This window comes from Castor canadensis, chromosome 17 (assembly GCF_047511655.1).
Source record: "Castor canadensis chromosome 17, mCasCan1.hap1v2, whole genome shotgun sequence".
NCBI classification, from domain to species: Eukaryota; Metazoa; Chordata; class Mammalia; order Rodentia; family Castoridae; genus Castor; species Castor canadensis.
Window position 1 is genome coordinate 14,886,867 of NC_133402.1, and position 26,829 is coordinate 14,913,695.

At 44.7% G+C, this 26,829-nt stretch overlaps 1 protein-coding gene across 3 annotated transcripts in view; it reads left to right on the forward strand.

Annotated features, from left to right (window-relative positions):
* The window catches only part of Iqck (IQ motif containing K), a 116,648-nt gene that overhangs the window by 64,463 nt on the left and 25,356 nt on the right, over window positions 1-26,829 (forward strand). For all 3 annotated transcript variants that reach the window (XM_074059559.1, XM_020180050.2, XM_074059561.1), the window contains one exon: window positions 20,607-20,718. In XM_074059559.1, coding sequence (XP_073915660.1) covers window positions 20,607-20,718 — 112 coding nt within the window. The remainder of the gene's footprint in view (window positions 1-20,606; window positions 20,719-26,829) is intronic.

Here is a 26,829-nt window from a genome sequence, read left to right on the forward strand (position 1 = left end):
CAAAATGAATGAAGGACCCAAATGAAAGTGCAAGAACTATAAAATCTTAAAACGTGGACGTAAAACTTTAGGACTTTGGATTAAGCAACAATTTCTGTAACCAAAAGGACAAGGGACCAGAGCAAAATGTCTGTCCTTCTTTTTGTCTGTCTTTCTGTCTGCCTTTCATTCCGTGTTTCTTTCTTTCCTTTTTTTTTTTGAACTATTATGTTCCAAAGAATACCAAGTGAGTGACTGACAACTCACAGAGTGGGAGAAAATATTTGCATATCAGGTATCAAATACAAGTCTAATATCCATTATATGTAAAGAATTCTCACAACCCAACAATAAAATACCAGTAATGCACAAAATTGGCGAAGGATTTGAATAGACATTTCCTCAAAGAATAGAATATATATGAATGGCCAATAAGTGGTGAGAAGATACTCAGCATCCCCATCATCAGGAAATGCAGATCAGAACCATGAGATGCCACCCCATGCTCACCGGCATGGCTGTGATGAACAGACAACAGCAATTGGGCTGGCAGAGTGGCTCAAGTAGTAGAGCACCCTCCTAGCAAGCATGAGGCCCTGAGTTCAAATCCCAGTGCTGCCAAAAAAGTGTTGGTGAAAATGCAGAAAACTTGGAAGCTTCATATACTGCTAATGAAAATATAAAATGGTGCAGCCACTTTGGAAAACAATTCAGCAGTTCCTCAAATAGAGTATCTACTGTATGACCAGTAGTTTATCTCTCAGGTGCGTATTTAAGATCATTAAAAATATCCACACAAACACTTGTTCATTGAAGCATTATTCATAACTGACGAAAGGTGGGAACAATTCAAAACATCAGGATAAATAAAATGTGAGATTTCCATATGCTGGAATATTATTTAGCCATAAAAAGGAATACATGCTACAAAATGGATAAGCCTTGAAAACATTGTGCTAAGTAAAAGGAACCAGAAACAAAGAGGTCATTCATATATTGTTTGACTGCATTTAAACGGGTTGTCCAAAATACAAAAATGTGTACACAGAAACGAAATTAGTGGTTGCCAGGGGCTGAAGGAAGGGAATGATGGGGAGTGCGGCTAATGGGTGTAGAGCTTCTTTTTGGAATGATAAAGTGTTCTAGAACCATGTAATTGCGATTATAATAAAAACTGCTAAACTGTAAACTTTATAAGGGTCAATTTTACAGTATGCAAACTCTGTAGACATTGAATAGATAAATGCTGTGAGGATAAAGCAAGCCATCATTTCTTTCCTTTTGGCCATGTGCCCTTCTGATTTAACTTCTTGATTTTTGGCGTGTTTTGGCAGGAAACAGTAAGCTTTCTATGACTAGCAAGTGGGACTTTGGGAAATTCACAATGCGGACCCCCAAAGCTCCTTATGGCAAGCACCCCCGCCCCCAAGCTTCTCCTTACGTGCATGCTGGAAAGATTGGTTTGTTTGTAATTGGTTTGGTTTGTGATTAACAAAATCCTTTACTTACATTTTCTTCAATACTATGGGTGTTAGTCAGTTTCTCCTCATGGTGACAATATACCAGATGTAAACAAGAGAGGGAGGATTGACTTTGGTTCATGGTGTCACAGGTTTTAGTCCATTGCTGAGGGCCTGTGGAGGGCAGAACTTCACAGCTGCTAGAGAGTGACAGAGTTATCTGCCTCATGGTGGCCACGAGGCAGAGAGGAGACACAGGGATACCCCATGTTTCTTTTCAAAGTCACACCCCAGTGACCCATGCCCTCCAAGAAGGCCCCACCTTCCACGGTTCCACCACCTCCTAATAGTCTGTTCAGATTTGAAGTTTGGGCTGGTGGAGTGGCTCGAGTGGTAGAGCACTTGCCTAGCAAGTGTGAGGCACTGAGTTTAGATTCCAGTACCACCAAAAAAAAAAAAAATTAATTTCACCAATGGATTAAGCCATTGATGAAGTCAGAGCTCTCCCTTTCCCAGGCACACCCAGAGGTGAGCGTTATAAATCTCCATCCAATCAAGTTCACAAGATGAACCATCACACCGAGAAAGAAAAACTAGAGTCTCCCACAAAGTCCTTTGTGTGGATGTGGTAAAATTACATAATGTAAGAGCTACTGTCTTCCCGACTTTCAACTGTTCAGCCAAGAGACATACATATACCCTCTGAGTGCCCCATCCATCTCCAGGACTGAGCACCTTTGTAAACTGATGCTCTGTCCCCGATAAACAGTAGCCCCCCCATTCCCCTCTCCCTGCTCCCGCCCCTGGCGACTACCACCACCTTGTTCTTGTCACCGCCAATTTGATACTCAAGTACCTCGGACAGAAATTGTCCGTTTACGACAGGGTTGTGAACTCCGCAAGAGGTCCTCAGGCTCACCTTGTTGCCTGTGTCATGGCATCCTTCTTTTAGAAGGCTGACTAATCTTGCCATGAAGTCTTAAAATCCAGAAAGCAGGCATCTTCACCTGTCTACCGCAGTACTAGCCAGACAGCCCATTAACAAGTGCGTTTTGACTGGCCCGAGAGTGTGGCGTGACTTGGAAAGCTGTTGGTAGGAGACTCTGTTCTTGCGAGCTGTGGCTTTCTCATAGCCTTGTGATTAGGTCCCTGATACTTCTAACTGACACGAATCGCTTCTGTGGAAATAGACATTCTCTTGTTTCTTATTGCAAAGTGCTAGGCTCATGCTTGGAAAACCACATGGTTTCAGTATAAAAAACCGTGTATTTGAGTTTCTTTTTTTTTAATCCCCTTGAATCTTGGGAGTGAAATCTGGCCCTCTGAAGAGGTCACCCTCCACTGCATCTATTCGTGAACTTCCAAATGCCACTGGTAAAAATCAGCGGAGCAAACCTGCTGCCCAGGGAAGTCCCCTGGGGCCGTAATGATTGAAATTTCCTTAATGATTTGGGGTCCAGGGACCAGAAAACTCACTGCGTATTTATTTGTCTAAATGAGCTTATGGGGTTTTAGGCCTTCTCATTTGTTTCTTATTTTATTTGAACTCAGTCCGGACACCTGGCGGACAATGCATTAGCAGTTCCCCTCCCCCACTTGAACTGTCCCTCTAGGCTTTCTGACAACTGAGGATCACAGAGGCCATCAATCATGACTCTGCATTTGCTGAACAATGCAGTGGGAGGTTGCAACAGCCCCTTGTGGCCTTGCTAAATTAAAAAAAGAAAAAAAAAAGAAAGGAAATAATGGAGATTCCGATGGTGACTTGCAGGGAATGGTGAGGATCTTTGTGTTCCTCCTACCTTACGGAGAGGTAAGGTACAAGCTTTGTCCAGAGCAAGCTGACCCGGGGTGAGTGAGGGACCCCAAGGAGAAAGAGCTTAGTATAATGAGGGTGCAAAGTTTCAGAGGCAGGCCTCACCCTGGCTGTAGGGACCTGGCCAACTTGACACTAGAACGCTGGCCACGGGTTCATTCATGATGACTAGGGGACCTAAGCCAGGCCGATGAGACCTTGGGAGACTCCTGGGCCCCTCACCGGAGGTGTTGGGATGGAGCTGCTATCTTTGCTGTGGGGGCACCCAGCCACTGGGGTGCCAGCAGCCATCTCACTGCTGAGAAGAGCCACCTGGAGAAGGGACTGCAGAGGCAAGCAGCACCTAGAGAGTGGGAAGTGACCCTGAGGGCATTGAGTGCCTGGATTCAGCTAAGCCAGTGAATTCTCTTCAGGATGGATTTTTGCCATCTGGAGTCCTGACAGTACAATTCTCAGGTAAATAAAACAGTCTAGATTCTTCCTTACTTGCACAGGAAGGACAGTATTGGCAGATAAAAACGTGGGTCCGCTCACTCGAGGAACCATCTCAGTTTATCCCAGAAGAGATTGTGGCCTGTCAGCTGGAGGCCTCACCATGGGTGGTCAGGGATAGGTTGCCCCAAGGAGCAAAGTTTTCTAAATCTGTATTTTTTATCATGTAAGTAATGCATATTCAATTGTGGAAAAAATTAATGATGCAGAACATTTATTAGGATTTATCCTTCTAGAAATTTTCCTATTTATATAGGAAATCTTACTCAGTTATTTTTGGTGGTGTTGGGGTTTGAACTTAGGGCCCTGCACTTGCTACGCAGGTCCTCTACCACTTGAGCCACACCCCTGCTGTCCCTTTTTGCTGTAATTTTTCAGGTAGGGTTAGGTAGGAATGGACGGTAAACACAGCCCAGCAGCTACAGAGGGGCTCTGCTGAAAGCACAAAGAGTAGGTTCTCCACTTCCTCTCACATTGTTCTACAGCAAGCAGAAACTCCAGCTTGAAAGCAGAAATTCTACACAGAGAGGAAGAGAAAGCTTGCTTGGGTCAGGCAGCTGGGTAGGCTATTGGGCATGATAGCTTTGGGGGAGAAAGGTCAACTGAGGTCCTTGTCAGTAGCTTCAACCTTCTGTTCTTGACGTTGTATTCAAATGGAAAAACTTGCTTTGTTCTTTCCATGTAAAATTGCCCATGGCCCCTCGTTTATAATGTAGGCTCTTAAGTTCTGAATCAGTCTGGGTGCACATCAACCAATAAATGGATGAAGAAAATGTGGTATATACACACAACGAAGTATTATTTAGCCATAAAGAAGAATGGAGTTATGACATTTACAGGAAAATGGATGGAAGCGGTGATCATCGTCTTAAGTGAAATAAGTCAGACCTGGAAAAACAAATATTGCCTGTTTTCTCTCCTATGTAGAATCTAGACCCCAAACCAAACAAGCAGGAATGCATAAGAGGAGACTCCTGGGTCAAGGGGGGAAGGGACAACAAGGGAGGGTGATGGGGGTTGATATGATTGAATACATTGTGACAGTGAGACCCATTATTTTGTAAACTAAAAAATAATGTGACTCCTAGAGCAGCATGACGAGCTTTTGCCAGAGTTGGGTAGGTTTGTGTCACTTCGGAGCCGTAGTTTTCTGTCTGTAAAATGGTGATGCTAAGAGTCCCACCTTTGAGGACTAAGTGGGATGGCTGGTCCCCATGAGGGCGTGACCGTGCAGGCACTCTGACATTAGCTGGCATGGTTATTGATGGTGGTGGTGGTTCTATTTTCCTTCATAGGACGTGTTTCTGTAAAGCAAGGAGTGGCTCACCTGTAATTCCGACACTGAGGCAGGAGACTCAGTGGGATTGTCAGCCTGGGGCTACACAGGGAGGCCCCTCTCAAAAAGTAAAAGCATTGATGGCCTTCTTTTCACTTCCTCAGTGACACTGGAAAGGCTCCTGCCTCAGGGCCTTTGCACTTGCAGTTTGTTCTGTGCACCTGCCACCTATAGTCATGGTGCCTTCCTCATGGGGTTTCTTGAATCTCCCTTCTGGTCAACTTTTCTGGCATTCTGGTCACCTTTCATCCACTTACTCTGCTTTATTTTTTCCTGTAACTTGTCACCTACCTGATACTATATTAGATACTCACTTATTTGTTTGGGAGCAAACGTTGCTTGACCTGTTCATCTCTGTAGTCTCAGCCCCTAGAACCATGTCTAGCCCACAGTGGGCTCTTAGAATGTTAAAATGATGACTGAACGCCCAAAATGATTTCCCACCATGGGCACTAAAAGTGAAGCAAACTGGATGGTTCTGTTTTATAAACCCTCCTCTGCGGTTTGCATACTTAGCCTGAACTCAAGCAGGTAGTGGCTTGTCACCAGGACCCTTGACCTTCACAGCTGTTCTGCGTTTGAGAAAAGGGTATTCGGTTATCACTGACATTTAGGAAGCAGCTCCTCCTGGGACCTTGTGATGGGAAGTGAGGGACTGGAAATCACAGCCCCTGGTGGGGCTGACACCAGAGGAAGATGGAATTCCCTTCCGACAGCTGATGCCTGCTGGCAGGTGGGATGACTGCTAGCAGAAGCCAGACATGGCACCGTGCAAAAGGCATGCTGAAAGTGGGGACTGGCATCAAGTTAACCCCCAAGTGACACAGCCCCTGCTGGTGCATGGCCCCTCTGAGTGCCTCTGGACCACTCTTGCCCTGGTGATTTGCCAGCAGTCTCTTCCCTGGGACGCTCCAGTGGGAGTTCCACTTGGGAAGATTTGGCCTCTTACGTGAGCCTCTGGTTGTTGGCTGACTTATGAACCCAGTTTCAGTGTTTCAGGAGGGTTTTGTTTCCAGTTTACCTTCCCAAGCACCAAACTCAAATGCGAAGAGGTCTTTTCTTTAAGCCATCTCATAGACAGACAGATAGATAGATAGATACATACATACATACATACATACTAGACAGATATAGATATAGACATAAGTAAAGATATAGATTATTATTTGGCAGACTTAAAGTTTGAACTCAGGACCTCCTATTTGCTAGGCAGGCACTCTACCACTTGAGCCACACTCCCGGCTCTTTTTTCTTCAGTTTATTTTTCAAAACAGGCCTTGAGCTTTTGCCCAGGGCCAGCATTGAACCTCAACGCTCCTACTCCTGCCTCCTGAGTAGCTGGGATTACAGGAGTGCACCACCATGCCTGACGGGCTTATTTTTGAAACCCACATATTTGAAAATGGTTTTAAACATTTTGTTACATATGGGAACTATTTGTAAGCTGTTAGTGATATGGGGGCTACCTATGTAAGTCCTGCTGAACACGTGGATTAAATTCCTGAACTAGACAGGGATACAGACATGAGGCACTCATGTTTGGAGGGGATGCTCTCAAGGATGGCTGTGGTGCTTCCACTCACACGAGCCCTCCTATCTTCCATTGCTATGTGGCATCATTTGTTCTTTTTGTCATTTAGCAGACATGTATTGAGGGTCTTGCCAAGAACTAAGGTGGGCACTGTAGAAACAGCTCTCATGTACTGCAAGGAGCCCAGAGACAGCTAAAACAAGAACGAGATAAGAAAATCTAGACTTTTGAGCTGTTCGCCATGTGTGGGCATGGCACCAGCATTGTACAGACGTTCTCTCTTTCACCTTAGTGAAGTAGGTGGGTCTGTATCGTGTTATCTCATGTGTAGGTGAACAGAACACAGTCTATAAGCCCCACGTCACTTGCCCAATGTCGTGCAGTGGCCAGTGCTAAAGCCAGAGTTCAAGCTGAGCTCTGACTGTCCTCAGAACACCCTCCCCACCCTCTCTCTCTCTCCCTCTCCTTTCCCTCATTTTTGCCTTCTACCAGCAGTGTATGAATAGCATATGAGAGTTCCAGTTGCTCCATGTCTTCATCAACACCTGATGTGGTCAGGTTTTTTGTTTTTGTTTTTGAGATAGGGGTCTTGCTGTGTTGCCCAGACTGGCCTTGGACTCTTGGGCTTCAGTGATCCTTCTGCTTCTGCCTCCCGAGCTCCTGAGTAGCTGGGACTGCAGTCCTGAGCCCCCACATCCCAACTAGTCTTTTTAATTTTAGCCATTCTAGCTAAAATTCTAGCAGTGAGTAGTGAATAGTGGGGTGTGTGTGTGTGTGAGTTTTATCAGGTTTACTGGGTTGTACATAACATATAGTAAAGTTTACCCTTTTCAGTGTTCAGACTGAATTTTGACAAAGGTATGCCACCCAACTACATCCATAATCAAGATATCGAGCATGTACCTCACCCCCACATTACTTTATGCTACCCTTTTGTAGTCAGTCCCTGTCTCCAGGCCCTGCCACCTGCCCTTTGGAAATCACTGATTTTGTTTTCTGCCTGATTCTGCCTTTTCCAGAGCTTCATATAAATGGAATCATAGCTTGGGTCTGGCTTCTTTTCCTCTGTCTGATGCACTTGAAATTCTTCCTTATGTCTGGGCAGTCCCTTCCTTTTTTATTGCTGAATAGTACTCCACTGTAGAACCCCAACAAGAGAATAAATACAAGGAGGGAGTTCTTAATCTGCTGATGAATAAACTCGTGGGAGTTTCACATAGCACTGGCTCATCTGCACCCATGGATAGCACAGTCTCATACTTTACTATGCATCAGTCATTCATAGAAAGTCATTCATCTGCCATTCAGGACCTCCTTCCCCTAAGATTCTTGTTCAGCTGGCCATAGTGAGAACCCCAGTACCAGAAAAAACCCTAAAAGCCTCCAGGTGACTCTAACATGTAACCCTCTGGTCATGGAACTGAGCTTGCTACCTGCCTACTAATTGTATGACCCCGGACGTATCACCACACTCCAAAATCTCTGTGTCTCTCTCTAAATTGGGAAAAACCTCTGCAGTTAGACGTGGGAAGAGCAGTCTTCCTCTGTCAGTTTTCTATGTGCTGTTGGAAGATGATTTGATGTGGAAGTGACTGGGATGCCAGCAAACAGGTGGAGCAGAGACATGGGACAAGCACAGTCCTCTCCAGGTCCATCCATAGCAGAGCCGGGCATGGCCACAGACCATGGTCCTTGGGCAGGGTGGGTTAAGTGAGCATGTCGGCCGGAAGCAAACACTGATGTCACAGGAAGGACAAGGCATGCAGGGGCTTTGGCACCAAGGACACCATTTCAGAACTGGAAAGGCCCTCGCCACTGGCCGCCACCATCTGAAACAAGACGTCACTTTTGAAGTATATCTGAAGATCCTGCTGGAGCATGTTGGTTTGCAATGGGAAAACGCCATCTTTGCATGGGAAAGTGCTGACTGACATCTTTAAGGGGAAAGAGCAGGTTCTCACTGTAAACAGAAACGAAAGCATAGTAGTGGCTCAAGGTCACTCCTCAAGTGTAACCTCCATTTTTCCTTTGCATATGTGAACTTCCATGTCTATTTTGTGCTCTGTAAATGTAAGACGCATCTCTTTTTACAAACAGTGCCCGCACAGCTTGCCTTTGGTTAGCATCGAAGTACCTTTCCACATGTAGATCTGTTCTTTGTTTTTGATGGTAGTGGGATTTGAACTCAGGGCCTTGTGCTTGCTAGGCAGGTGCTCTACTGCATGAACCGTGCCCCCAGCCCTGTTGCTTTAGTTATTTTTTGAATCCGGTCTTGCTTTATGCTAAGGCCAGCTTGGACCTATGTCCCCTCAGCTAGCTGGGATTACAGTCATGAGCTACCACATAGGGTCCAGATCGACTCCGAATGCTTGTATTTGAAGGCAAACATCTTACCAATCAATGACGGGTAGGAATTTAGCCAAAAATCCTCCAACCCAACACGGGCCATGAGGTGGTGGGGGGGCCTGGAGAGCCTTTTAGAGGTTGGTCTCCATTTTTATTTCCCCATAAAGTCAGCTGCTAACAATCCATGTCCCTTTCCCTTCTGCCTTCCCTTGGTGCTCGGCTTCCTGTTGCAATTTCCGCTTTCTGGCTTTCCCGGCTTCCTCTTCCTCCCTGCCAGGGAGGGCGTCCTGGGGCAGCTGCTCCCCAGAGAGGGGACATTTCCCCCCTTTGTGCTGCTCTCAGCCATCTCTGGTCTTCCTCGCTGTGGGGACAGCCAGCGTTACCCAGGTGAGCCAGTGTCATGGAAGCAGCACTTCTGTTCTCATCAGAAGTCACAAGTAGGTCCTGGCTGCCTTCTGCCAAGGACCCAGTGAAGACAGATGGCACGTGGCCAGAGACAAAAGGCGCATTTTCCTGCCCAATGCTAGGCTGCCTAGAGCTGTTTACGATGGTTGCTCTTTGTAATGCTTTATTATTTTTTCTTTTTCTTTTTTCTTTTTTTGGTGCTGGGATGGAGATGGTGTGCCACCGAGTTACATCCTCAGTTGATAATTATTTTTATTGCTCACTTTACTTTGCATTTCTAACCAATATGAATGCAATATAAAAAGACTGGTGAGTAGCGGGCTGGAATGCAAGGTTCCATCCTCCCCACCAATCCTCTGGAATCAAGGTCTGCTCTTTTCCTTCTTTTTGAATTATTATTTTTCAGATGGGGCCTCACACTTTTGCCCAGGGTTGGCCCGTACCTCAACCCTCCTACTTTATGGCCTCCTGCATAGTTGGGACTACAAGTGCTCCCACCATGTCCCAGCTTATTGGTTGAGATGGAGTCTCACTAACTTTTTGCCTGGGTTAGCCTCAAACCATGATCCTCTGTATCTCTGCCTCCCAAGTAGCTGAGATTACAGGTGTAAGCCACTGAGCCTGGATCAAAATCTGCTTCTTAACAAGATCCCTGGGAGATCCTTAGCTTCTAAAGTTTGAGAAGCAGTGCTGCAGGTGACAGATAGGAATCCTGGTTGGCCAACCTGGTGACCTTCAGCAATTACTCAATTTTCCTTTGCCTCAGTTTCCTTTCCTATAGAATGGGGATAACAACAGTGCTTCTGTCCTCAGGTTACATGTAAGGGTATAAATGACACAGTACACAGTGGTGCTTAGCACAGCACCTGGCACATGGCTAAGCCCTCTAACTGTTGACTCTTTATTGACATACTCTGATGTATGCATTTGCTTCTCAAAGAACACATTCCTGATCAGTTCGTGATAGCATCCTTAAATGCTTGTTTTATTCTCCATCCAAGAAAATCCTGGTTTTTTTCAAAATGTCCTTGAGCTCATCAGAAGACCTTTTGTCTGTGTGCATCATGATTCTGGCTGTTCCCCAGAAGGAAGGCGCCTGGTTTCCATGGTCAGTGTTCAGGCTCAGTTCTCAAGGCAATGGCAGGCCACCCAGCAGGCTAAAATAGGCCACAGCACTAGACACAGGGACTTCAGGCTGCTCTGGGCCTAGCTCCCCAGGCCAGACCCTTTTCCTTTCCCTCTCCCCACCTGCTCTTATAATTCTTTAACTATACTTAGTCACAGCTACGAGTTCATTTCCCTTAATATCCCTGGGAAATGCTTTGCCAGCTTGCCAGGCTGCCAGCAAAACCCTCCTTCTATTTGCTCGGTTGCAACACACCCCAGGCATACAACAAAAGCTGCTAATCAAAGCCCAGATCTGGCTGTATTCACATAGCGTTCGTCACAGTGGCTTGGCCCTGAGGTAAGGGCTCGAGAAGCCTGAGTGCCGTTCTCCCTCCACATGACATTGGGTTAGCATTGAACTTCTCAGTGACTCATTTTCCTTATCTATAAAATATGACTGATAATGATGATGAATTTGAGTTTCTAGGCTTGTGATAAGGAAGAAATGAGAAAAGCAGCAGTGCACAGGACTGGCCGGATCATTTGCAGGTCCCAGTGTGAAGCAAAAACTACACAGCCCCTGTTTAAAGTGGTTAAGAATTTCTAGCCAGGCATGGTGGTACACGCCTGTAATCCCAGTACTCGGGAGGCTGAGGCAGGAGAATGGAGAGTTTAAGGCCAGCAATGCCCTGCCTTAAAAAACAAACAAAAACCAAAAGAATTTCTAGATGGTGACAACAGAGCATAAAATAAGTCTGGGGCCCTGTAAACACAGAGCCTGTGGGACTGTGCAGTGAAGTACCATGAAGCCATACCTGTGGAGGAGGTATAGCTCATCTGGAATCCTACCTGGCACAGGTACCTGGCTCATTCCCAATTCTCTTGGAGTCCTTTGCTTGGAAGGACTAAACAGCCTCAAGGCAAAGTTCACAGGTCAGTTCCACAGCTGTGGTCTAGACTCTTCTCCTGAATAACCATCCTGGTACTTGGTGATCTCAATCCAGAGCATCTGACTGTCTTTCACCATTCTGTGGGTTGCCCTGCTGGTCTCCCCTGGGCTCACATGTGGCTGAGTTCAACTGGTGACTGGGCCTGGCTGGAAGGTCCCAGCTGGTCCCGTGTCTGCTACTTGGTGCTGATATCTCATCCTCTCTGGATCAGACCAGCCCCCTTAAAGTGATGGTGGACATGATGCAGAGGCAAAACCAGCAGCTTCCAGCCTTCTTGAGGTCTGGACTCTGGAAGCCTCGTAATAGTGCTCTTACAAGGCCTGCGTAGACTCAAAGAAAGGGCGAAGGCTCCCCCTTTAATGAGAAGAGAGGCAGGATCCAGAGAGATGTGACTCACCAGGACCATAGTGCAGCAGTCCTCTGTCTTTATTCTATACCAGAATTATCTGGAAGGCCTGCAGGCTCTACCTCTGGAGTATCTGAGTCAATTGGTCTGGGTTAGAACTTGCATGTCAAGCAAGTTTTCAGGTGACACTGATACTGCCACCACAGAGAGTCCCTGGCAGGAGCAGAGTGTCCACTCTTTAAAGTAGTAGCTGTCAGTGTTGACTGTGGGTTAGAAGTTCCTGGGCCGCTCGAAGAACCCTGAAGCATCAGTTAAGTCAGAAGCCATAGCAGTAAGACACAGGAAAGGTACTTTTCTTTAAAGCGCCTCAACTGATTTCAGCGTGCAGCCAGAACCCAGAACTCCTTTTGAATCTGACTGTTGGGTTCAAGTTCTGGGCTATGGTATGTCCAAGTGTGGGGAAGTTGTTTTCCCGTCTGAGGCTCAGTTTCCTCACTGAACACGGGGATGGGCAGTAATGCCTATGTGGTGGATTTGTTCTGAGAGTCCACAGTTAGTGTGCATGACATTCCTAGAATGGTCCTGGCACTGCTATGCTGTAGAAATTCTACATAAATGTCAGCTCTGGGGACTGATGGGAAGGAAGAGATTGAAACATTGTGCAATTGTGTGGCCTCTGGCATAGCACACTTTCTTATACCTTAACCACTGACACTTCTACAAATACCTGAGGTCCTTTTGCAACTTATTCATTCCCTGATTCTTTGGGCAAACAAGCACTAAGAAGAGTGGGATGAACTTTATCTGAACTGTCATCACCAAGCTGTTGGGGGAATTTCCATTCTTCCTAAGTACATACTGTGACATGGCCTTGTTATTAAGGGGACTTTAGTACAAAATAGGTGTGGCTTTCTAGAGAAGGCCTTTTCAGATCCAGGCCTGCAGAGACTACCCCACCAAAAAGCAGCTGCTGTTTGTGAGTCACACAGAGCATGCCTTCCTCACCACGCACGAATCTGTACAGCTAAAAGCTGTACAGATGTTAATAGGGAGTCTCGTGGCTTTACGTTCACTGTAGCGTTCTCTTCCAGGAGAGCAGGACATCCCAAACTTGCAGTCATTAGAATTACCTGGGGTTCTGGCTAAACCTACTGAAGGCTTGGTTCCATCTTACATGCATGAATCAGAACCTCCAGGGCAAGGGCCCAGGATTCTGTTTTTAACATGTGTCCTAAATGATGTCAATGTCATTAGATGACTTTAGGATATAGTCTTACATTAATAATATTTATGTAATACATATAAAGAGATGGAGGAAGCAATGAGGAAGCTGGGGGCAGTAATTTTAATGTCCACTCAAGGATAAGAGCAGCAGTTGGCAAATTATAATCAGTGGACCAAATCCAGCCCACTTTCTGTTTTTACAGATAAAGTTTTATTAAAACAAAGCCATACCCATTTTTAACAATGTCTACAGCTGCTTTTGTGTTATAATGGCAGAGTTGGTATGACAGGGACCATATGGCCCACAAAGGCAAAATATTTACTGTCTGATCCTTTTCAAAAAAAGTTTACTGGCCCTTGAATGAAAGACATGATGTCAGGCCTGGGCAAACTTGGAGTTGAAACCAAGACCTTAAATAGTTATGAGCTCATAATTAAAAATAAATAAATAAACTAACAAGGAAGAGAGGAGTCAGCAAATACAGCCAACTGGAGAACTCAGGTCCCCAAGATGGCAATTTGAGTCTATGAAATAAGCATGTTTAAGATGATTACAGAAATTTACTGGAAAAAAATATAAACCTTACTGAAAGGACAAAGGCAGGATGAAAAAAGGGAAAATTCAGATTTGAAAAAGAACTAAATTGAGTGAGTAGGCTGAAGTGGCCCTGACACTTCAGGGCGTATCAGTCACCCCAGAGTCTTGAAATGCATGCTCTTAGGCCCACTCTCTGTTGAGTGCTGATTTAATAGGGCTTTGGGGGAGGGGAGTCCATGAACTTGTTTTCCCAGGTGATATAGACATTGTAGATCCATGGACCACATTTCAGCTAGGACTTAACTAGCAGACAGACACAGCTGGAAGAGCCATTAGTAAAGTGGGAGATAGATCTGAGAGAGGGAATGAAGCCCAGAGACAGAGATGGGGAATGTGGACAAGGGCGGAGTGAGAGGTCCAACATAAGTCTAACAGGATCCCAGAGGAAGGTGCTGGAATGCATGGTGGAGAAGACATGTTCCCAGAGATACTGAGTGAGAATATTCCAAAGTTGGAGAATTATAGATCCTTCATGATGAAATGATGGAATGTAAAGAGCAAAGAAGCGTCACAACTAACTTACAGGAAAGATCACCTACAAAGGGAGACAAGAGACCGATTACAGACATCTAATCAGTAGCAGTATATACAGCAATGTGCACCATCTTCTCATCCTGAGGGAAAAGGAGATGGAACCTAGAATTACATACCCACTAAACTATCACTTAGAGCTAGAGCTATAAATAAAGGCATTTTCAGACAGGTCTCTCACTGAATGACCTCCTAAATGATATCCTTGAATTAGAAGGAAACTGAACACACCAGGAAGGCGTGGGATGCCAGAAGTTGTGTTGAAAGAGGAAGCTGATGGGTCTAAATAGGTATTAACCCGTGGGAGATCAACAAGAGAAAACTAAAGTACCAGAAAACAATCATTTGAAGGTTGAGAACAAGAAGATAGACTTGAATCATCCTAAAGTACCTGTACTGTTCAGGAGGCTGGACAGATCGATTTTTACGTTTTAGCTGTCTATTACATTACAGCATCATATTAAAGACCGAAAATAGGGTGTGAGTGAACAAATCAGTAGGAGAAAATAACAAGTACAGAAAATCCAATGCACTAGAAATTAGGAATGGAAAAAAAAACAGCAAACATGATAAAAAAATAGGATCAGAGAACTAAGTACAAATACATCACTAAACATAATAAATGTAAATAGGCCAGGTGCTGGTGGCTCACACCTATAATCCTAGCTACTGAAGTGGCAGAGATCAGAAGGATCGCAGTTCAAAGCCAGCCTAGGCAAATAGTTTGAAAGATCCTCTCTCAAAAGAACCCATCACAAAAATAGGGCTGGTGGAGTGGCTTAAGGTGTAGGCCCTGAGTTCAAGCCCTAGTCTGCAAATAATAATAATAATAAATGTAAATGGAATAAACTTTGATTTTCAGATTGGATTACAAAAGAAGTCTGTATGTTAAAGGTATAGCAACCCAAAATAACTCAGAATGGTTGAAAGGAAAGAGGTAGAAGAAAAAGTTATGCAATACAAATACTAAGCAAAAGAAAGATCTAGTATTATTAATGACAGGTAAAATAGATTCAACAGCAAAAAAACATTATCAGGGATAAAGAGGGTCTTTAATAGTAAAGAAATTACTATTAATTTCTACTCAATTAGATTTTTATACCAGTCACACCACCTAATTGAATTTACCACTCAGTAATGTCCTCACACCCCCTGTTTGAAAAATGCTCTAGAACAAACTTCTAAACTCCCTGAAAACCCCAAGCAACTCTTAAGAGGCACGGCGTCATCCTGCAGAAGAATACTTGTCACAATGCCAGGGACTAGATGATATCTACAGGTTCTTAAAATTAGTTCCCTAAGACAATAAGAAACACTAATAACTGCCAGAATAAGAAACCTCAGCTTTGGTCTTGTTTTGATTTGCCAAAAAGATCTGAAAAGAAATCACAAACGCTTCCTTGCAGTGAGAAATTGAATCTGTGAGTTATGAGCTCTGCATATTTTTATTAGGTAATTGAAAAGGATTTTTGCAAACATATATTTCCTGTATGTCGAAACTGGCTTCTCTTGAGTATACAGTCCTTCAGTATAATCATTAGTATGTCAGGCCATGGCAAAGACGTTCTAAGAACCTTCTGTGGGGCACCTCATGCCAATCCGGGGGTTGGCACTCCTTGGCATTATTGAAAGAGCTGCCTCTCATATTATTCCCCAGCATCTTTCTAGTAACTGTAATACATTGAGTACTTTCTCTCCAGAGCAATCAGCAAGCCTCCAGGGAATTATCAGAGAGGGTAGCTGTTGCTATGTTTGTGTCTGTTTTGCCAAGAAGCAGGAAAAACAACTGAGCTAAGAGGAATTCCAAAGGAGATCTAGGGAGGGTAATTTCAGACTACTGACAACTGCCTTTCTCCTTCCCTGCCTCCACCCACCCCGCACAGCTCCAGTTCCTCCCCACCAGATGGCTCACACCAAAAGCTAGAGGATTAGAAAAGCATTTATGCACCAATACTTTGGAAACCCTTGGGAGGGGACCTTGCTCTCGATTTTGTGAATCATTGGCTTCTCAGTCACTTGGCTTCATGTAATCACAGCAACTGCAGTATTCAGCTTAGAGCTGAACCCAGTCCGTTCTCATTACTTCACTAACTGATTTAAGAAACTGATAACACGTTGAGAGCCTACTATGTATCAGAGCTTTTCTTAGGACTCTAGATGTATTATTTCAGCTTGTTTTCACACCAACTCAGTGAAGTAAATATTATTCTTATCCCCATTTTACAGACAAGGAAATTGAGGCTCCGCAATTTTAAAGAACTTGTTAAAGCCTCCTCAGCTTGTAATTTGCATAGTCGAGTTTCAATCCTGAGAGTCTGATTTGGAGTTGGAGTTTAAAAACAATATGGTATTCTGTATCATCAGAGTCCCTTATAAGAATTTGATGCCTTTACAAGTTTTTGATTTTTTAATTGACACCCAGGCTGGGGATAGAGCTCAGTGGAAGAGTGGCTTGCCTAGCACGTGCAAGGTCCTGGGTTCCATCCCTAGTACCACAGAAAGTAAAAAAATTTTTAAGGTAAATATGTGAAAATTGACACATAAAGAAGTTTGCTGGGTGCTGATGGCTCATGCCTGTAATCTTAGTTACTCAGGAGGCAGAGATCAAGAGGATTGTGGTTTGAAGCCAGCTCTAGGCAAGTATTTCGCAAGAACCTATCTCGAAATAAACATCACAAAAAAGGGCTGGTGGAGTGGCTCAAGGTGTAGGCTCTGAGTTCAAACCCCAGTACCTCCAAAAAAAAAGGAGTCTGTGTTCTGTGTAGTCCCAAACGCATTATATGAATGTTGTCCTATGTGTGGGTGTCTTGGAGGAGCAAATGGACTCCACACATAATTGGAAAAAGTAAAAGCAAGCCACAGGCCCGGGAACCTTTGTTTTGCAGTAATGTTGTTTATGTGTTGGACATTACACTGCACTCTGTGGTATTTGCTGACTGACACAACCACTGCCATAAATTGATTGTCTAATCGTGACAATGACTGGGATTAGACCATGTCAATGGGTGCGTGCCTTCCCCTGGCTCACAAAAGCCTTCTCTGGAGATCCAGGCTTTCCTGGCACTGAGAGGTTAACTAAGAAGGCCAAGGTTGTTGTCCATGGATAAAGTGAACGAAGTGGAAGGAAAGGAAGGAGGGACTGCTGCTCAAACAGAGGAAAATCACACCACACTGGCCAGCAGGGCCCTGTGAACAACTGCCGGCTTCCAGAATGGTAGGGGAATGGATGTTTTTGTAGTTATTTAGATGATTAAGAGACAAAAGACTCAAGAAATATAGGCATTTAAGCAAAACTTGGACAGAAACTCTCCTATAAGCCAGATGTTTGCAGAAATGTTCACAAAAATAATAGTGTTCACAATAGCCAAAAGGTGTCACCAACTCAGGTGCCCACAAAGAGAGGAATGGTCAGACATATGGTGGTGTTAAGTGTACAATGGAACATTGTTCAGGAAGGAAGTACTGAGACATGGTACAATGCAGATAAACCTTAAAACACGGTAGAAGTGAAAGAATCCAGACCCAGAAAGCCACAGGAGTGTGCGATTCACTGACATGAAAAATCCAGACTAGGCAAACCCTCAGAGCCCCTGGGAGACAAGCAGATTAGTGGTTTGGGAAGGGAGAGGGGAGAAGGATGAATGGGGAGGGAGGGATTAATGGGTACAGGATTTTTTTCTACATTCTGGACCTAGATGAGTGTTGATGGTTACACAACATTCTGAATGTACTTAATGATTAAAAGGGAATATTTTTTGTTGAGTGTCTTTAAACACAATTAACACAGACAGCCACTGGGGTTACTGGTGACTGTGGGAGGCAAGGACAACAAATCTCCCCAAAGTAAATTACCAAGAGAGGAAGAAGAGTTGGGCCTGGTTCTGACAGAGAGAAGCAAATGGAAGTGTGGTTGTGGGGCTGGAAAGGGAGCATGTAGCCATGGGAGTCCACCTGACTGAATCTAGCCCCTTTAGGGACTGTGTTTGTGTCCTGGGGAGATGGATGTGTGGGTAACTTTGGAAGGTCAAACTTGAGAGCCCAGGTCCTTCAAAGGTTTGCAGTCATCACAGCAGGAAACCCAAGACAGGTGTAGAGGGGAGCCACAGACCCAATGGTGGCCTGAAAAAGGTGAGCAGAGCTGGGGAGCAGCTGCCCTTGTAGACAGTGTGTGCTATTCTGTGTGACCTTGCCATGGGTTGCCTTTGTCCATCTCCCCCAAATGCTGGGACTGGCAGGTACGTAAGGTTTTTGTGGCTGCTTTTGCCTTTTCCCTCTTACCAACTCCTCACTGCACTGCCAGACAGACCATCGGCCAGAGTTGTGGGTTCAAAAAAGGTGAGGAGCCAGCAGTCCCTTGTGGACCTGGAAAGATAGAAGATGGCCTCTGCATAGAAAGGGACACACTGATTTTGAAGTATGTTATGAACTTCTCCAGGACCACTTACTAATTCCAGTACAGGTAACTGTTCCCCAGAAATAGAGCTACTGCCTCGTTTAAATGAACGGAACTGTCCAAGTAAGGGAGCCCCACAGTGGCCATCTTGACTAGCTAATCCCAAAGCTGATGGCATTACCATGGTAACATCTTTGAAAAATGTGGTCCTTCTTTTCTCGGGAAGGACTTGCCTTTTTTTGGCTACTTTAAGTTATCTTTTGAAATAAAGTTGACACACATCCACATACCATTTCCACTCTTGGAATCCACTCTTTGAGGAATGACTTCTCTGGTACGTGGCTCTCCACATAGGAAGACTGAGGACGGGGAGGGTGTGAGTGGCTTTTCTGTGTCCCCTACTGCGATTTGCCTTAGAGTTTATCTTGTTCACCCAGGACTCCTTTGCATCTCCACACCTCTGCAGGAGCTGTCATCTGTCCCTGGGACATCATTCTACTCTAGCTCCTTCTCCCCATAGCTAACTCTTGTTCATCGTTCACAACTAGCCGAGGAGTCATCTCTTCCAGGACATATTTCCTGATTGGTTGGCAGCCCCCAGCATTCCCTCAGACTTAACGACATCTTCAGTCCTACCACACCTTGTGGTAGTCTTTGGAGTCTCTTGCTAGACTCTTAAGTTTCTCAATGGCAGCCAGGTGCCAGTGGCTTATGCCTGTAATCCTAGCTATTTGGGAGGCTGAGATCAGGAGGATTGCGGTTTGAGGCGAGCCTGGGCAAATATTTCCTGAGACCCCCATCTCTAAAATAAACAAAGCAAAATGAGTTGGAGGGGTATCTCAAGCAGAAAAGTGCCTGCTTTAAGCCCTGAGTTTGAAAAAAGAAAGTTTCTGAAAGGCAGCTGGAGGCAGTCACTAATGGATGAAGCCCAGCTCCTCCATTTCCTAGCTGTACAACTTAGCAAGCTACTTAAACTCAGTTTTCTCATCTGTAGAATGGCGATAATACTCCTGCCTCACTGGGTTGTTTGGATGGTTAAAATTTGTAAACTATTTACAGCCGAGGATGAGCACTCAGTAATTGAGCTGTAATGAAAAAGCAGGCAAAATTATTATGACAGTTCTACTCACTACGTCCTCATTCTCAGCGCCTAGCACTCAGTCAGTCGCAATGGAATAGAACTGTGCTGCCATTCCTTCACTGTGGTCAGTGCAGAGCTGTGTTGTCTGGCACAGTGGCCACCAGCTATGTGTGGCTATGGAGCACTTGGAAGGAGCTAGTCCAAGTTGAAATGTGTGTGGTCAATGCAAAAATGCACCTTATGTCAAAGACTTACCATGGAATACAGAAAGTGAAATACCTCATAAATAATTCTTACACTGATTACATGTTGAAATGACAAGCGTTTGGATATTTTCATTTAAAATATACTCTTAAAAACAATCTCAACAGCTATTTATTTATTTTGGCAGTACTGGGATTTGAACTCAGGGTCTCAAGCTTGCTAAGCAGGTGCTCTCACCACTCAAGCCACTCCACCAGCCCTTTTTTGTGATGGGTTTTTTGAAATAGGGTCTCATGAACTATTTGCTCAGGCTGGTTTTGAACCCCAGTCCTCCTGATCTCTGCCTCCTGAGTAGTTAGGGTTACAGGTGTGAGCCATCAGCACCTGGCTCAACTGCTTACTTTATTAAAAAACATGAGACTGAAGAATTTTTAAATTGTACACCACTGCACATGGTGTACAGTTTCTATGGGACAGCAGGGATCTAGAATGTTCCCAACCTACAAATAGTATAGCACATCTTCACACAGCCTCGTTTACGCTCAAATACACCGTGAGCTTTGGGAATGTGGGTAATTCATGGAAAACCATGACTCATTGAGAATCAAAAGTACCTCCAGTTGCGGTTGGGGGTGGAGCTCAGTGGTAGAGGCACGTCCAAGGCCTAGTCCCCAGCAATGCAAAATATAAAAACAAATAAACCAGTAGGACATCCAAGGGAGGCATAAAGGTGTTTCCAAGCAGAGTTAATGAGCTGACATGTAGAAGTGTATAGAGAAAGGGCTGAAGCATTCTGGAATTTTCCAGGTTCGCTGTGATCCTGAGATTCAAGAGCTGCGTCAGTGGCAGAAGAAGCTGCGTGAGGACAAGCACATTCGACAGCGGGTGCAAATGTTTTGGGCCAAACAAGAGCAAAAAGGTCAGTGGTCTGATTCGTAGCCCTTCACTTATTCAGGGAAAGCCTGATCTGGATTCCAGCTAAGAAGGAAGCCCTGGAGGCTTCTTGTCTGCATGAACTCAGGGTGTGTACAGTGGTGCATATTAAGATTCTGCCTGGGATGACAGTTGACATGATATAAGTCACACGGCCATTTCCCTCTCTCATGAGCAATGTCTGTCACCTTGCCTCTCTAGGTTTTTATTTGTTAAGCTATAAGACTAACCCATTATTTTGAAAACTCAGTGTCTAGCAACATGATAGGCAGGTAGTTATTCTTCTAAGTCATTGATTGTGTGTGTGAACTTGAATGGTATTTTACGCTTGTCTCCTCTGCCCTGTTTTATGTTGGTTATTTTCAATATAGGGTCTCAAGAACTATTTGCCTGGGACTGACTTCGAACCTCAATCCTCTTGATCTCTGCCTCCTGAGTAGCTAGAATAACAGGCGTGAGCCACTGTGCTGGGCATGATGGTTAATCTTATGTGACAACCTGACTGGGTTACAGGATGCCCAGAGGGCTGGTGAATGTTACATTTGGGTATATCTGTGAAGGTGCTTCCAAAATTGGAATTTGGATTTTAGCTGGTGGGCTGAATAAGGCAGATGGCTCTCCCCCATGTGGCTAGACATCATCTTTGTTTGGGGCTTGAACAGAATAAAAGATGATGCTGGGCACCAAAAGGTGTCTCATGCCTGTAATCCTAGCTACTCTGGAGGCAGAGATGAGGAGGATCGTGATTTGAAGCCAGACTAGGCAAATAGTTCATGAGAACCCCATCTTGAAAAAAAAATCACAAAAAAGGGCTGGTGGGGTGGCCCGAGGTATAGGTCTTGAGTTCAAACTCCAGTACCACACACAGAGAAAAAAACAAAAACAGGTAAGGAAGGTTGAATCAACTCTGCCTGTGTGAGCGGGGACATTGGTCATCTCCTGTCCCTACAGATCCTGGTTCTCAGGCCTCAGACCTGGGCTAGAATCTGCGCCTGGCTCTCCAGCTCTCAGACCTTTGAACCACACCACCAACTCCTTAGGTTTCAAGCCTGTGGTCGGCAGGCGGCACTGAGGTTTGAACTCGGGACCTCATGCTCACTAGGCTTCCTAGGCAGGTGCTCTACCACTTGAGCCACTCTTTATATTTCTGAGAGCCAGTACCTTAAAATAAATCTCTTCCTTATAACTAAGAGTTCCTAAATTTGTTTCTTCATATAGAAATTAAAATATATATAACCTCTTATGGTTCTGTTTCTCTGGAGAATGCTAATACACTTTTTTTGAGAAGCTGAAAGCACACATACACATTGTACAAAGAATAACACAGCAAGCACCCATCACCTGTCATACTCACGTGTCACTATTGTGTCCTATTTGCCTTCATTCTTTTTTTGTTTTTAAACTTTTAAGTTACTGGGGCTAGAGGGGTGGCTCAGGTAGAAGAGTGCCTGCCGCACAAGCATGAAGCTGAGTTCAAACACCAGTACCGAAAAAAAATCGACAAAAAAAAAAAAATCCAAAACAAGCAAACAAACAAAAAACCTACATAGCACAGTAGGAAAACTTCAAAAACAGTAGCCAAGAAGGGAGGAAACCACGATTAAAATCTGTGTCTATCCAGTACTATTCTCTTGCCAGTATAAAAAGATACAAGTAAATAAATATTCTTATTTAAGAATGGCATTATGAGCTGGGCGCCAGTGGCAGGCACCTGTAATCCCAACTACTGGGAGGCTGAGAAGGGGAGGATTGAGGTTGGAGGCCAGCCTAGGCAGGGAGTTTGCAAGACCCCATATCAACCAATAGCTGGGTGCAGTGGTGCATGCCTGTCATCCCAAGCTACAGTGGGAGGCTGACGTTGGGAGGATCAAAGTCCAGGCCAGCCTGGCAAGCAAGCAGCGAGACCCTATCTCCAAACTCACCAGAGCAAAAAGGGCTGACAGCGTGGCTCAAGTAGTAGAGTGCCTGCCTAGCAAACGCAAAGTCCTGAGTTCCAACCTCAGCTCCACCAAAAAGTAAATAAGTAAATGTGTGCTGTGTTACAGAATCTTCCTTTTTACCCAGTATACTCTGAAGGCCATGGTTAAGTGGCATCATGCTGTCTAGCTGCTTCATGGAACAGACTTAGCATCGTTTACCAGCAATGCAGAAGGCAGTTCTTGATATATTTTAAATGGAAACAGTTAAACTGCAGAACTGTAATTTTTCATCCAAATCAAATAATAACCGCATGGAAACCAAACTATGTAAACATGCTGGGAGAGAATCAATGTTACCTTCGGGAATTTGGGTTACAGGGAAGGAATGCACACTGGAATCTTTTAAATAAGCACATGGCACTCTATAATTATGAAAGACCATGAAGAAACAGTCACACAGTCACGTGTACCTCAGTGGTCCTCTCACCCACCCAGCTACCCTTCTTTTCCCTCCCTCCATCCCTCCTTCCTTTTGACAGTACTGGGGTTTGAATTCAGGGCCTCACTAGGTAGGAATTCTACCAGCTGAGCCATACCCCTGCCCTCTTTGCTGTAGTTTGCTTTTGAGATAGGGTTTGTGCTTTTGCTCCAGCTGGCCTTAGGCAGCAATCCTATCTATGCATCCTGCATAGCTGAGATTATGGATATGTACTTGGCTTGCTGTTGAGATGGGGGGGTGTCCCCCTAACTTTTTTCCCAGTTGGCCTTGAACCATGATCCTTCCAGTTTCCACCTCTGGAATAGGTGGGATTACAGGCATGAGCCACAGGCCACCATACCTGGCGGTCAAAGTTTTCATTTAATTGTTTGGCAGTACTGAGGTTTGAACTCAGGCCCTCACACTTGCTAAGCACATGCTCTACCACTTGAGCCACGTCCCCAGCCCAATATAAACCCAGAGATTAAGTTAAAGAATTCCAGTGTGCCTCCTCCAGAGCATCTGACGTCATTGCTTTGGGATGCACCACTAGCATTCACACGCATGTTAAAGCGTCCCTGGTGGAGACCCTAAGGAATTGCGGGGTCTCCAGTGGTTTTGTCCTCTTCAGAATGGATGACAATCAGGCTGTACTCGGTTTCAAGGTCAAAGGAAGTGCAGTGGGTTTATTTATCGCGGCTGTTCTGTGTTCTTTGGAGTTGATTTGCTGCTGGTGATTGATGGATTTTCTGGCCATGCAGCAGGAAAAGCAGAGTGGATTGAATGCGGTTGTCAACCACCAGGAAGACAGAGGGAATGCAGTTTTGGTCCAGGCACGGGCCACCTTTGCCACCTTCCCTGGGCTCCAGGAGCCATGCTTGCTAAGCAAGATGGGGTCTTCAGTAAAGGCCCCAATGTGAACTGGTAGAAGACTCTCTCTTCCACTGAGACCGAAATAGTCCTGGAGCAAAAAAAAAAAAAAAAAGCCAGTCAGTATTGTCACAGTAGTGTTATAAAGGCATCTGGGTGCTTTTGAACAATTTTGTGTTGGCTTCCTCTGATAGACTCTAAACTCCTTGGGGATCCGTGTGGGGACTGTGTTTTGTCTGTCTTGTTACCCCAGCCCTTGCATTGAGCCAGCCCAGAGCAGGTGGGCTGTTCTATTTTTGGGGGGTGGAGATGAAGCAATGAGCTTCATTTTACAGAAGAAGAAATAGAGGGCCAAGAAGGTCAAGGTGTCTTGCCCAAGGTCACACAGCAGTGGAGGGCCTGGGGTTGGAGCCCAGGTCTTCACTTTGTGCAAGCCATGTAGTAACACATCCTTGAGGAGAGACAGAGGCAAGCCACCCTCTTGTTTCTTTTCTTTTGCATGCTGACAGTCGAACTCAGAACCTCACACATGCTCAGTGAACACTCTACTGAGCTATGCTCCCATTCACCCCATAAGCTGCTCTCTTGGATTCTGCAGTCAGAATCCTGGTCTCAGGTTACAGTGAGTCAGAGGTCTCCGTCCCAAACAGTATTTTCTTCTAGGACAAAAGTGGTGTGAAGTTATATCCTCCAGTCTGTTTCCACTGGGACAAACGTCTCAGGAATTTTCATGAACATGACATATGGCGTATCTGATTTCTTATTTTTGGCACTCTTTCTGCTCATGCCTGGGGTTACTGAGGTCTGTAGGCAGGGGTTGAATTATGAGTTGAAGGGAGAAGCACTCACCAGGTGACATGGGACTCTTGGCTTCCTTCAGGTGTCACTGACCTAAATCATTTTGTGCAGCTCATTAATAGAGGCTTTCTGTCTTCAGCCTTTGAATCTGGGCAGTGTGGAGAGTTAAAAAATATATTTCTTTAGCCAAGGTGACATTGCAATTGCACCCCAAAGACCTCTGGTGCAGCAGTTGAAGAATGGATGTTAAACACAAGCTAATCCTCCTTTAGACTTGCAATAAAAAATAGTGCACTGATTGCAAATGAAATGTCTCCTTTCCCGCCTTCCCCCCCCCCCCCCCCGGCTTTGGCGTTTTTTCAGACAGGGTATTGCTATGTATGTATCTTTAGCTGGCCTCAGATGTAGGGTATGTAGTTCAGGCTATCCTTGAACTCTTGATTCTCTCAAGTGCTGGGATGACAGACAAATGCCAGTGTGCCTAATTGAAAATGGTTTCTTAACTTCATTAAGGAAAAAACCCACTGTCATCTATATACAAATGTTATTTGAAGGTGTTCCTATTTTATTAATATCGTGCTCTGGTATTTACAAGATGAGTAAGTCTTGCCAAGTTCATTTCTTGGGGAAATCTCAGTGCAGTTAGGTCAGAGGGAGAGGAACATCAGCTGTCGGGCAGAATCCTGGTCTCATGTTACACAAAGTCAGAGACCACTGTCTCAAACAGTATTTTCTTTAGGACAGAAGTGGTGTGAAGTTATCCCCCAGTCTCTCTCCACCCAGACAGATGCAGGGATTATTTTAAAATGTGTATATTAAGAACTTCAGCCAATGAAATTCCAAAGAAGATGCATAACTCATGTTTGAGATCTGGTCAAAAGTCCTGTCTCAATTAATGCTATTTTTAGCTTCATAAAGCCATGTACTTTTTAATTAAGTAAACTGAACATAATGGGTTCTCATCTTGAGTACAAAGCCAAAATGAGCATTGGCAAGAAATAATAGAAGAAGATGTATTACCAGCCAGGCGCCATGGCTCACACCTGTAATCCTAGCTACTCAGAAGGCAGAGATCAGGAGGATCATGGTTGAAAGGCAGCCTAGACAAATAGTTCAAGAGACCCTATCTCAAAAAAACAAAACCATCACAAAAAAAGCTGGTGGAGTGGCTTTAGGTGTAGGCCCTGAGTTTAGCACCAGTCCCGCAAAAAAAAAAAAAAAGATTTACTACTTGCAACAGGTAAGGAGATGAGGAAGTTATTTCTAAAGCAATGCCTCCTTCAACAAGGGACGTGTGGAGTTTTATTTGGGAGCCTACACACATTCATATAGGAAAACGCTTTAGGGGTGCTCATTTCTGAGCATGCTCTGTTTAAAGTCACTGTTCAGGAAGGAAAGATGGCAGACACACTTGTGGGCATGCTTAGTCCAACCTCGTGGAGCACTTGTTCAAAGTTAAAATTAAAGACAGGAACACTTGGGCTGGCTCGGCTTGCATCATAAAGATGGCAGGCAGGAACGCCTCTGCGCACGCGCAACTTTCTCCACCTAGGAAAGGACAGTGTGAAGGTGCCATAATACAGGAGTTGGCCCCCAAAGGTGCCTGCCTCGCTTAGTGGCTGACATATCCTTATTTTTTTTGGGAATCTAGTATGAGCAGGGAGAAAGAAACTAGAAATTGTTCCCATAACATCAGATTACATTGTACACACATACACTATAACATCAGGTAAATTTCTCATAACATGTGTCTTTAATATTAATAAATAATATTGGGGGGGCAGGACTGGGGCTCGAACTCAGGGTCTTGTGCTTGAATCATACCTCTAGCCCTTTTTTCTTTAGGTTGTTTTTTCAGGTAAGGTCTGATACTTTTTGTGCCAGGGCTGCCTCAGATCTTAATCCTTATGGCTCCTGTGTAGTTGAGGCTACAGGCACAAGCTACTATGCCTGCCTTTGTACAAATAATCTTTAAATGACTTTATCACTTGATTTTTTGGGGGCTCAACCTTTTAATATAAAAAATCCCCTG